Source organism: Chinchilla lanigera, unplaced genomic scaffold, assembly GCF_000276665.1.
Source record: "Chinchilla lanigera isolate Chin_1 unplaced genomic scaffold, ChiLan1.0 scaffold00006, whole genome shotgun sequence".
NCBI classification, from domain to species: domain Eukaryota; kingdom Metazoa; phylum Chordata; class Mammalia; order Rodentia; family Chinchillidae; genus Chinchilla; species Chinchilla lanigera.
The window spans coordinates 38596255-38608855 of NW_004955407.1; the positions used below are offsets into that span (position 1 = coordinate 38596255).

Consider the following 12601-nt stretch of genomic DNA (forward strand, 5'->3'; position numbering starts at 1 on the left):
GGAATACATGCAACACAATAGGTCACTCTTGCCCCTGCTGTTGAGAACCAGAAAGGTCCAAAGTCAGTGGAGGAGCAGCTGCTGAACAAGGACTCAGAGAACATGAGAATACAGGCTACGCCCGAAGACTCAGAGGTCTAGTTGACTGGGGTCACGAGAGCCGTTCCGAAGCTGCAAACCGGGAGGACCTTGTGCAATACCTGGGGAGACCCCCTGGAAGCCGTTCTTCCCCTGACAGTAAAGACTGCAGTGGAGGAGCACATGGAGCTCAGGAGAGGTCTGCACCGAGATTCCTGCTGCTTGTGCTGATGGTTGGGGAGAGGACACTTTAAGTGGTTGTGGAGTCCCAGTGCACTGGGAGGCTGGAGAGAAAAAGCTGCAAAAAGTGACTTTTGCCCCAGATGGCTCACTTGAGATTCTCGGGGCCCCAAGAAGAACTCAACAACTGCATTCATCTGCTACTGCTGTTAAAAGCCAGGCCACCTCAAGAGAAACTGCCCTAAGAAGCCCCCTGGGCCATACTTTGAATGCAGAGATGACCACCGGAGATCAGTCTGCCCTCTGAAGCGGAGACTCCATAGCTCAGACCCATCCTGCCAGTTAGTCCAACAGGAATGAGAGGGCCTGGGGCACACTCTGCCTTCTCCCTCTGGCCAGACTGTCATCTCCATGGAGGAATCCCGGGTAATCATGACTATGGAGGAAAAAGAAAACAGCCTGTTGCTAGACACAGGTGCAAGTCTCTCAGTCCTCCTTCTCAATCCTGGCCTTCCTTCCAGCCGTCACACCTCAGTGAAAGGAGTCACTGGTGAGGAGGTAATACACTATTTGTCACAACCCTTAGGCTGTAACTAGTTAAATCTTTCTTGAGTATCTCTGTCTTCCTGAGAAACCACTTTGAAGATACCACCACGTGTTACAGCAACCATTGATAATTTCCTACCAATCTGTCCATGACTCTGTAATGTTTGTGTTGTTCCTATGCTATTTCATAAATGGGTGTATGTTTATTATTATGTGTTTCCTACAACAACCATTGAGAATAGTTAATGATTATTCAACTGGTCACTCATGTATAGCTCTATTTATTTTCTTTAGAAGCCACTTTGAAGATACCAAAGTATAGTACAGCAACTATTGATAATCTCCTACCACTTTTGTCTGTAACTCACTGTTATTTGTCTATTTTTTTTCCTGAGAAACTATCTTGTAGATAACAGTATGTAAAACAACAAGCATTGATTATTTCCTACCACTTTGTCTGTAATTTGGTAAGCACCCCCTATTACTGTTATCCTTTTACTCTTTAAAATAAAAAAATAAATAAATGAAATTAAAAAAAAAAAAAGAATGTTACCAGTGTTTGAATAGTGCCACTTGAGCATTCATGTGCAAGTCTTTGTGTGGACTTGTTTTCATTCTTTTTGGAATGAAGTCTAGGAATGAAATTGTTGAGTTTTCAGTGTGGTTTGCTTTCTGGGAAACTGCCTGATTATTTTTCAAAGATGGTGTACCATTCCACACTCACCCAGCATTGCGTGAGGGTCCCGCCTTAGATTAGACTGTTTGCTGGATTTTCCCCATGACTAATTATGTTGAGCAGCTCTTCATATATATATTATTCCTCCTTACATTTTCTTTAGTAGAATGTCTACTGAGGTATTTTTTCCTGTTTTTAATAAGTTGTGTTATTGAGTTGTAATGTCTTTATGTGATCTGGGGAAAAGTCTTCTTACAGATGCATTCATCCCTGAGTATCTGAGGGGAATCCGTTCCTGGATCCATATGCAGATCTTCTTGTGCTCAAGTTCTTTATGTGAAATGGTTTAGTATTGGCTTGTAATGTATACATTTTCTGCCATATATTTTATTTATTTTTTTTTTTTATTTTTTTTTTTTGGTTTTTTCTCCGGTACCAGGAACCGAACTCACGACCTTGCGCTTGCCAGGCAGGCGCTTTTGCCGCTGAGCTAAATCCCCAGCCCCTTCTGCCATATATTTTAAATCAAAATTTCTGATTACTTATAATACCTAATACAATGTAAATGTCATAAAAATGGCTGTTACATGTATTGTTTAGGACTATTTGTCAAGACAAAAAAGTATGCATGTATTTAGTACAGATACCTTTTTTTCTGAATATTTTCAGTCCTTGTTGAATCAGTGGACCTGGAACTTGCAGATACATAGGACAGATTGTATGTGATTGGAAATGGTTAATCTTAGTGTATGGCTTGTCTTTCAGTTTTTTCAGTGATGTCTTTTGAAGAGTCAAAGTTTGACATTTTGGAGCTGGGTGTGGTGGCTCATTCCTATAATCCAAGCACTCAGCAGGCAGAGACAGGAGGATTGCTCTGAGTTTGAGGCCAGCTTGAACCACACAGAGAGATTTTGTTTCAAAAAAGCAAAAAAGTTTGACATTTTGATGGAGTTCAACTTATTAACCTTTTATTTTTTTATTTTTTTATTTTTTGGTTTATTTTTTTTTTTTTTAAAGAATAAAAGAAGGATAACATAATAATAGGGGGGACTTAGCAAATTACAGACAAAATGGTAGGAAATTATCAATGGTTATCGTTTTACATATTATTATCTACAAAATAGTTTCTCAGAAAAACAAATAGACAAATAATAGTGAGTTACAGACAAAAGTGGTAGGAGATTATCAAGAGTTCTTGTACTATACTTTGGTATCTTCAAAGTGGCTTCTAAAGAAAATAAATAGAGCTATACATGAGTGACCTATTGAAAAATCATTAACTATTCTCAATGGTTGTTGTAGGAAACACATAATAATAAACAGACATCCATTTATGAAATAGGATAGGAACATTACAAACTTTATACAGTTATGGATAGATTAGTAGGAAAATATCAATGGCTGCTGTATTATTAACCTTTTAAATGGGTCATGATTTTGTTGTGATATGTCTAAGAAATATTTGCCTAATCCGTAATTACAAAGACTTCCTTTGAGAAGTTTTACATTAAAGAGCATAATTTCATTTTTAGTTAATTTTTTGCACCTACATATATAGTTTTAGCACAAGTTGTTTGAAAGTCTAACATTTTGTTCCATTGAATTGCCTTGGCACCTTTGTTAAAAATTACTTGACATAGGCGGGGCATGTTAAGTAATCCTGTAATCCTAACACTTGGGAGGCTAAGGCAGGAGGATTGCTGTGAATTAAAGGCCAGCCTAGGCTATATATTGAGTTCAAGGCAAGCCTGGACTACAGAGCAAGACCCTGTCTCAAAAAAAAAAAAACCATCACTTGACATAAATATTAGTGTTTGATCCAGGCTTGATGGTGCACACCTGTAATCTCAACACTCCAGGTGGCTCAACACTCCAGGTCTTAACACACCTGAGTAAGACCCTGTCTTAAAAATTTTTAAAAAGTTAAAAAGGGCTGAGGATGTGGCCCAGTGCAAGTGCCCTGGGTTCAACCACCGTGGATGGATGGATGGATGGATGGATGAGAGGAAGGGACGGGGAGGGAAGAGGGGAAGAAGGGAAGTCGAGTGTTTCACATATCTGCATGTCTGTCCTAATGCCAGTACCACCCTGGTTTGCATTCTGTAGTTTTATAATAAGTTTCATTTTGTTTTAATAAGGCAGTGCTGGTCCTCTAACATCATTAATTTTCAGATATTTTTTGGATATTTTGAATATTTTGCATTTCCATATGAAGTTTAGAGTCATATCACTTTATACCAAAAAAAAAAAAAAAAAGAAAAAGAAAACCTGTTGAGATTTACAGAGGCTGTGTTGGATCTGTAGATCATTTTGGGGAGAGCTGCCATCCTTCCAGTATTGAATCTTCCAGTACATAAGCATGGTGTACATCTCTGTTTATTTAGCTCTTCACTTGCTCTGTAATGCTTTCTTTTAGCATTTACTGCACAGGTCTCACATCCCTTTTCCGAAGTTTACTGCTGTTTTCCTACTTGTAACGTTGTGAATGGAGTCGTCTTTGAGGTGCTTTCAGTGTTACTGTGCTGTGTGTGCAGCCTTGTGCTGCAGTGCTGCTGCTGCAGCCACCACGTGGCTGTGGGGACAGCCCTGCCTGGTCACTGTCAGTGCGTCCTTTGTGATCTTGCAGAACCACCACAGCCAGACTAAGAGCAGTGCAGACCCTTTGCATGTTGAGAACAGCTGGATTCCAAAAGGAAATGCTGCCATAGAATTCTGCCATCCAGTGCACTGAGTTACACTCACCTGATGGGCAAGTCAGAATCCAGCTGCTTTATGAAGCGGATGGGAAAAACATGGGGTCCATAAGTCTCATCAAGTAGAATCAGCGCGTGTGTTCTCCTAGAGTAAATGTGTATATGTAATATATGTGTGTGGAGCTGTCTGTACCAAATGCGTGGTCCCCAGGCACTGTAACCCCTTATGCCAGCCAGTGAGGAGGTCAGTGATGTCTGACATTTTTTCCCAGAGACTGCAAGCCCTTTCTCTCTTAATTGTCTTGTACTTATTTCTCAAAAAATCAATCAAAACCCCTAAAACATCTGATATAATTTAACTGTGTGCTTTACTTAAGTAATTATATATATGTATATGTATATATATATATGTGTGTGTGTATATATATGTATATATAAAATTTAGGTTTTAATTTTTAAATTTTTCATTATTTTTTTTTTCTTTTTGAGACAGGGTCTTCCTGTGCAGTTCAGGCTGACCTTGAGCTCGCTTTGTAGCCCAGGCTGGCCTCGAGCTCGAAACAATCCTCCTGCCTCAGTCTCCTGAGTGCTGGCATTATAGGCATGCGCCACCACGCCCTGCAGATTTTTATATTTTTATGTCCCCTCTCCCCCATGCTGGGGATCAGACCCAGGGCCCCCGTGCATGCAGGCCCTAGCCCAGTTTGTCTCTTAGATCAGGAAACACTGTCTCCTTTCAGGGGCATTTCAGGTACTTCTGATAGTAGTTGGGAAGGCTGGGAGGCCCCCCTCAACCTCCAGGCCCCCTGAAGGTAATTCCTTGAGGTATGTTCACATGGTCAGAGGCTGTCAAGAGGACAGTTTCTTGTCTTTCTCCTTAAAGAGAACCTGGCAGAGACTTGCCTATCTTCTGGTGTTCTCAGACACTGTGGGAGGAAGGGTAAGAACTCTCTCCTGGTCCCCTTGTGCTGTGTCAGTGTTTGCCTGGGACGCTGCCTCCACACTCCTCTTGCCCCTGCACTGAGCTTTCTTCCTGGTCTTAGTTCTGGGCTTTACTCCTTGTTTAGCTTCGCAGATGTGTATTTAATATTTACCAGCACTTTTGACCATATTCTCATGAGGATCTGAGGGTATGTTAATTCAGGAGGAGTCTTTGTACAACATTTGTTTCCCTCAAATCCCATGGGAGTACCTGAGCGCCTTTATTCTATGTCTGCCTCCAGTCCATAGTGTCTGGACAGGGGGTTGAGCTACATAGAAGCAGAAGTGCTTCCTTGTGTGTGGACTGCAGGTTTGGTTGCTGCTTTGCTCAGGAGTCCCTGTTGGTCCTTTCTGGGGGTGGCCCCTTGAAATGCCTCCTGTCTTGACTCTACTTTTAGCGGATGGATTCAGATCTTTGGAGTTATCTAAAGCCGTAATATAGCTGTATGTTCTCCAAGACTCGAAAGTCTACTTTTTAGATATGGATTATGACTCTCTTAAGAGCTAGTTTTCATTTGCAACTGTTTTCTATAATTCTGTATGCATCTCTTTTCTTTAATCAAAATCTCAATGAAAGAGGAGATGCAGTAGAGACATTTAAAGGTCAAACAGTATCTGTTTTTCTGATTTTATTTTGTTGTGAATTTAGGAGAAACTGGCTCTTCGGCAGCAGCTGAATGAAGCGAAGCAGCAGCTCTTGCAGCAGGCAGAATACTGCACAGAAATGGGAGCAACCGCCTGCACCCTGCTCTGGGGCGTCTCCAGCAGTGAGGAGGTCGTCAAAGCCATGTTGGGAGGAGTAAGCATGCCCAGCAGCTCTCTGGGTGCTACTGACGTAGCTTGGAGAGGCTGTGTGTCTGCTGAGGTTTTGGAGACTAAGTCCATGTCTTGCTGTCCATTTGCGCTAGTTTATTCATCAGACGGTTAGCAGATACCGACTGTGCGCAGTCCTCTGTGACCTGGTGCTGGGGATGTGTAAAATGAATGCAGTAGGTCTTTGGTCTTCTAGCAGCCACGGGTATTTGCAGATCTTTTACCACTTTGGTATTATTAACTTGTGGGTGTAAAGAGTTTAACATGGTTTCAAGTGCTTTTCTATACTTTATCTCATGGGTAATGTAATATAATACTTAGCTTTTTGGATGCTGTATATTCTTTAACATATGTGTGTACATATGTAAATATGTGTTTATATATTGGGGAACTTCCCAGAAGGGAAGGGATTTGAAATGGGCCTTGATGAACAGAACAAGAGCAGAATTTTGGAGGATTAACCTGACAGTGAATGAGGACAGATGCGGGGCTATGGGCACGGGGACTAGACAGGAAGTCTGGTTTGGCTCTGTGGAGGGGAGATGGGAAAGATGAACACATGTGACAGCCATGGCAGCTGAGGCAGATGCAGTGAGCGGGTGGAGCTGACCGCTGAGGCAAGACCCTGGGAACACAGGGGTTGTGAAGGGAGTGGAAGTGAGGAGGCGGATTTCTTATCACTTAGAGAAATAGTTGCATTTGACTTCAGGTGGGCGGCCTAGGTGTATTTTAGAAGGCTCTGAGCTTTATTGAGGTGTAAATTCCATACTGTTAAATTCACCCACTGTAAGTGTACAATTCAGTGTTTTTTAGCAAATTTCTAGTGTTGTGAAACTGTCACTGCCATCCAATCTTAGAGTATTTCTGTTACCAGGAAGTGCCCTTCTGCCTTTTTAAGTGCATGCTTTTCTTTTTCTAATTTTTTTTTTTTTTATTTTACTTAACTGAAATGTGCCTTGGTTGTAAAGTTCTCTTCAGAACCATAGTACCCCCAACTAAATGCGGAAAGTTTTTGCCAAATAATGAGGATTTGAAGCCAGAGGAGCTTCTTTACTGTGTCCATCTCTTTTACATGTTGTGGTTTTGGTTAAGATTTTCTTGAAAAAAAGGTCTGCTAAAGGTTTGAAAAATTCTAAAACATGTAAGCTATTTTTTCTAGTATATTTCTGTTCGTGCATCCTAGTACGTCCATCATTGTATAAATCTGTCCTACTTCATTGTATATGTAGCTAGATAGATAGAAACGTATCAATCCTATGTGCCCCAAGCTACTTTCTCTGATCTCTTAATGGGAATTTTTATGGAGAAACAGATTTTTAAATAGTCCTCTAATTAAACCAGAATCTTTCTTCTGTATCCTACACTTCTAAAATACTTTTACACTTTATGTGTGAAAATTTGTGATACTTCCATTTCCACACTTTCAGGATAAAGCTTCGAAGTTTTTCAGCATCACTGGCCAAACAATGGAGAGTTTTGTGAAGTCACTGGATGGGGACGTCAAGGAGCTTGATTCTGATGAAAATCAGTTTGTTTTTGCTTTGGCTGGAATTGTAACAAGTAAGTAATTCTCAGATGCGGTGACTGTTGCAGGGAGCAGTGATTACCATCAGTGTGTGCACATCTCTCAGGGATGTTTTCACCCTGGAGAATCTGACTCCAGAGATCTGGGACAGGCACCAGGTGTGTGTATTTTACAAAAATCACCCAAAGGGATTCTGATGCATATCAGTTATTAAGAATGACTTATCTAAAGGAAGCACAAGTTAGTTTGCTTGTTCTGTGTGGTTATGAGCATCAATCGAAGTAAAAAAAAATAAAGCAAAACTGTAGATTTAGCTGCTTGTTACTTGGAGTTATCCTCATGTTACTAATATCCAGCTAAAAAAAGCCTTAATACACTTGATCTTAGCCAAAAGGCTGAGAAGTGATTAGAAAAGCCTTAAGCTAAGCTTAAACTGAGCTCTTGTTTTAAAGAATTCCTAAAATTTAAAATGTCTTTTCAGTAATTTTCTTCTGAAAGCTTAAAAACTAAACTTTTGCTTAAAAATTAGGATAAGATTCCATAGCAAAACCATTGCAAGGAAAAAGGCCCAGGGGCTTGGTGATCCTGGTGTGGTGAGAGGTGGCCAGTACTGATGTCACCAGCTAGCAGGGGCCCTTGCTTCACTGAAAATGGAAATGAAAATGGAGGCTTTCAGCATGAATTCATAGGCAAGAGCTTGAATCAGAAAGTAAGGGAAAATAAAGGGAGTGCAGCTCTGACAAAGGTCAAGCTGGCCCCCCAACAAAGGAAAAAGGGAGTAGGAAAAGGTTTCGGTTTGAGAACTGAAGAGGGCACAGGTCTGAAGAGGAAGGTCAAACTGGCCCTGCGACAGAGGAGTGGCCAGCAGTTTCATGGGGGCTGTGGGCCTGGTTGATCACTGTCTCCAGGCCAGCTCTGCAGCTGCTGTGGAATCCTTACAGCACAAGGATCACTTGCTTGGAGCAGTTCAGACATGTGAGAGTGTGCTGGGATACAGGGTGACCCTAGGCTTAGGGCACTGGAGACACTGGGTGTCCTGGTGTTCCTGCAGAGGCTCTTTTATCTTGGTGTCCTTGGTCTTGAGGAGGCATGAGATAGTCTAGGGAAATTTAAGGCTAATCAACCTGGCTCTGCCAGTTTTCCTAAATGATTAATGTGCTGTATCCAAAGTGTTAAGGTGATAAACGGTACAAAATGAGCGTCAGACTTGTTCTGATTTTAGTTACCTATTGGGCATCTGTGGGCCCAAGCAAAGTATCATGGGTTTTAGTTAAAAAACAACAAGGAACCTGCTTTTAAGTCCCTGATGACTTCAGAAGGAAACACAGGTGGTGCTTTAATGGGGATCATGTTAGGGGCCCTGGGGCTTGTCCATCCGGCCTCTGACCCTGTAGTTGCCTCTGTGTCACTGGTGAGCACTGAAACTCTCTGTTCTGAGTCAGTGAAGTGGTTAAGTGCATTTCTGTAACTGTCACCTCACACTGACCTCTCATCTCTGCAGTATCCCATGCTACTCACAGGGTAACTTTCTGTTAAAGAAGGAGAAATTCTACTTTCCTCACAGCATTATTCTACTTTCCTCACAGCATTATTCTTCTCACAGCATTATGAAATCCTAGTGGGGCAGGTCCTGCGTAGATGTTTAAAAAGTAGTCCTTAAAAAATTGGCGATACCTTTTGTGAGGTGGGTGCTGAGATTACAGTGACCTCTGGCTGTCCTGGTTTGGCCTGGCACCTGCTTTGTCCAGTACAGGACAGCTTTCTTTGTGTTTATTGAGGTGCCTGTGGCTGAGCAGGCTGAAAGGCTTCTCTCTTGGTTTGAAGGCTGTAGTTTTCTCATGCCCTATACCTGCTGTGGTATTTAACCCCAGGGCCTCTCTTGTGCCTGTTAAGCAAAAGTTCTGCCACTAGGCTACATCCCCAGCCCTTTTTTGTTTTGTTTTGTTTTGTTTTTGAGAAAGGTCTTGCTAAATTGCTAGAACTTGTGATCCTCCTGCCTCAGCCTCATGAATAGCTGGGATTACAGGCATATGCTACCATACCTGGTTAAAGGCTGTTTTTTAGCCAAAGACATTTGCAATTATTTTTTTTTCTTTTTTTTTTTTTTTTGGCAATACAAAGGATGAAACCCAGTTTGCACTCAGCTATGTCCCTAGCCTGTTTCTTATTTTGAGACAGGGTCTCCTAAACTGCTAAATTGCCCAGGCTGAGCTCAAACATGCATCCTCCTGCCTCAGTCTCCCAGAGTCCTAGGATTACAGGTATGCATCACCATGCCTGGTGACATTTGCAGATTTGATGATTGGGTTTGCTTCTCTGCACATGATCTGAAAGGTCTATAATCTATGTCATTTTTCTAAGTGGTGATTATTTTCTTACCAGTACTGGAAATTAAACCCAGGGACAAACCCACTAAGCAGGCACTCTGCCACTGAGCTCTATCCTTTTTATATTTTCTTTATTTGGAGATGAAATCTCTGTATGTTTTTTTTTCTCTTTTTTTATTTTAAAGAGTAAAAGAAGGATAACAGTAATAAGGGGGGCTTACCAAATTGCAGACAAAGTGGTAGGAAATTATCAATGGTTATTGTTTTACATATTGTTATCTACAAGATAGTTTCTCAGAAAAACAAATAGACAAATAATGGTGAGTTACAGACAAAAGAGGTAGGAGATTATCAGTAGTTGTTGTGCTATACTTTGGGATCTTCATCGTGGCTTCTAAAGAAAATAAATAGAGCTATACATGAGTGACCAGTTGAATAATCATTAACTATTCTCAATGGTTGTTGTAGGAAACACATAATAATAAACATACATCCATTTACAAAATAGCATAGGAACAATACAAACATTACAGAGTTATGGACAGATTAGCAGGAAAATATCAATGGCTGCTGTAACATGTGGTGGTATCTTCAAAGTGGTTTCTCAGGAAGACAGAGATATGCAAGAAGGATCTAACAAGTAGTTACAGCCTAAGGGTTGTGAAAAATGGTGTATTACCTCCTCACCAGTGACTCCTTTCACTGAGGTATGATAGCTGGAAGGAAAGCCAGGATTGAAAAGAAGGACCGAGAGACTTGCACCTGTGTTTAGCAACAGGCTGTTTTCTTTTTCCTCCATAGTCATGATTACCCAGGGATCCTCCATGGAGATGACAGTCTGGCCAGAGGGAGAGGGCAGAGTATGCCCCAGACCCCTTCATTCCTGCTGGACTACCTGGTAGAATGGGTCTGAGCTCTGGAGCCTCCACTTCAGAGGGCAGACTGATCTCCAGTGGTCACCTTTGCATTCAGGGCATGGCCAAGGGGCCTCTTAGGGCAGTTCCTCTTGAGGTGGCCTGGCTTTTAACAGTGGTAGCAGGTGAATGTAGCCGTTGAGTTCTTCTTGGGGCCCCCAGAATCAGACTTAGGGTCTGTTTCTCTTAATGCTGCAGTAAAAGCAGCTGCTTTTTCACTGTCTCTTTGTTTTCTCTCCTTGGCTGCCTCATCACAGCTATAGAAAACTGAGGAGGCAATTCTTACTGACATCTCAAGTGAGCCGTCTGGGGCAAAAGCCATTTTTTGTAGCTTTTTCTCTCCAGCCTGCCATTGCATTGGGACCCCACAACCACTTAGTGTCCTCTCCCCAACCATCAGCACAGGCAGCAGGAATCTCGGTGCAGACTTCTCCGGCACTTCATGCGTTCCTCCACCACAGCCTTTACTGTCAGGGGTAGAATGGTTTCCGGGGTATCTCCCCAGGTATTGTACAAGGTCCTCCTGGTTTGCAGCTTCTGAGTGGCTCTCGTGGCTCCGGTCCACTAGACCTCTGACTCTTTGGGCGTAGTCTGTATTCTCATGTTCTCTGAGTCCTTGTTCAGCAGCTACTCCTCCACTGCCTCTGGACCTTTCTGGTTCTCAACGGCAGGGGCAAGAGCAACCTGTTGTGTGGCATGTATTCCCAGGGGTTTCTCCATGTGGGAATGATTCGCGGGCGGGCCTCCACAGCTGGTGCCTGGTGGGCCAGTTGTGTCATAGCTTCTCTGTGCCATGATAGTTCTCAGTTGTGCTGCTGTGGCCAGCTGAAGGGATGGCGCACGCCAGCGCGCGCTGCCGCACAGCTTCCCAGGCACCGGCTGCCCTCCTCCTGGGCGCCTGTGAGGCTGGGGGCCAGCCCAAAGGCTGGCACTCCCTGCCGCGTGGCTTCCTGGGCGCCGGGGGCCCTCCTCCCAGGCACCTGCGAGGCCAGGGGCCAGCCCCAAGATCTCTCTATGTTGCCCAGGCAAAAAACTTGTGATCCTCGTGCCTCAGCCTCCTGAGTAGCTGGGGTTACAGGTGTGCACCACCGTATTCAGTTGAGATGTGAATTTGAAAGGCATGAATTGTGCTCAGGCTGCAATTGGTGGGTGGAGCTAGCCTGTTGCCTAGCATCCAAGCTCACTGTGGTGATGTTTTCCACTGCCTGTGCTGGCTTATGTGAGGCATGGGCTCCTGAGGAGCTGGAGCGTGGGCACTTTATTTGTATGTTAGTGAGTCAGACTGAGAAGGTTTCATACTCATGCAGTGCATTTTCAAAGTGCTGATTCACAGAGATGCCGCACATACCATGGCTGTTCTGCAGGGAACAGGCAGCATGGTGAGACCATGGTATAGCAGTTGTGTAGACCTTCTTCCCTCTTAAACAAGTTCTTTTACATATACATACAGTAAATTCACTCTCAGTGAGGACCTCACCTTTTTGCAACTCTGTAAGTTTTGACAGATACATCTCGCTGTGTGACGGCACAGTTAGGTTGTGGATCTCCCACTTTAACCCCTATTCCCCGCCTCCCTTCACCATCAGCCCCCTGGGACCACTGCTTTGGTGATTTTTGAGGTATCATACTGCATTTTTCTTGCTGGCTTTTGTGGTATCTCACAGCTACCTCAAGTGCATGTGTACTTAGCTCGTGTCTCTATGTGAGGGATCCTGCCTCTAGTCACCTCAACTCTCTAGGTTCAAGAAAAGCTGTGAGGCCAGGTGTGGTGGTGCACACCTTTAATCCCAGCACTTAGAAGGCTGAGGCAGGAGGATCATTGTGAGTTTGAGACCAGCCTGGGCTACAAAGTGAGCACAAGGCCAGCC

The 12601-nt window shown here is 43.1% G+C and overlaps 1 protein-coding gene across 4 annotated transcripts in view; it reads left to right on the forward strand.

Annotated features, from left to right (window-relative positions):
* The window catches only part of Hsf2bp (heat shock transcription factor 2 binding protein), a 94467-nt gene that overhangs the window by 18792 nt on the left and 63074 nt on the right, over positions 1–12601 (forward strand). For all 4 annotated transcript variants that reach the window (XM_013504964.1, XM_013504957.1, XM_013504978.1 and 1 more), the window contains exons 4-5: positions 5804–5953; positions 7395–7527. In XM_013504964.1, coding sequence (XP_013360418.1) covers positions 5804–5953; positions 7395–7527 — 283 coding nt within the window. The remainder of the gene's footprint in view (positions 1–5803; positions 5954–7394; positions 7528–12601) is intronic.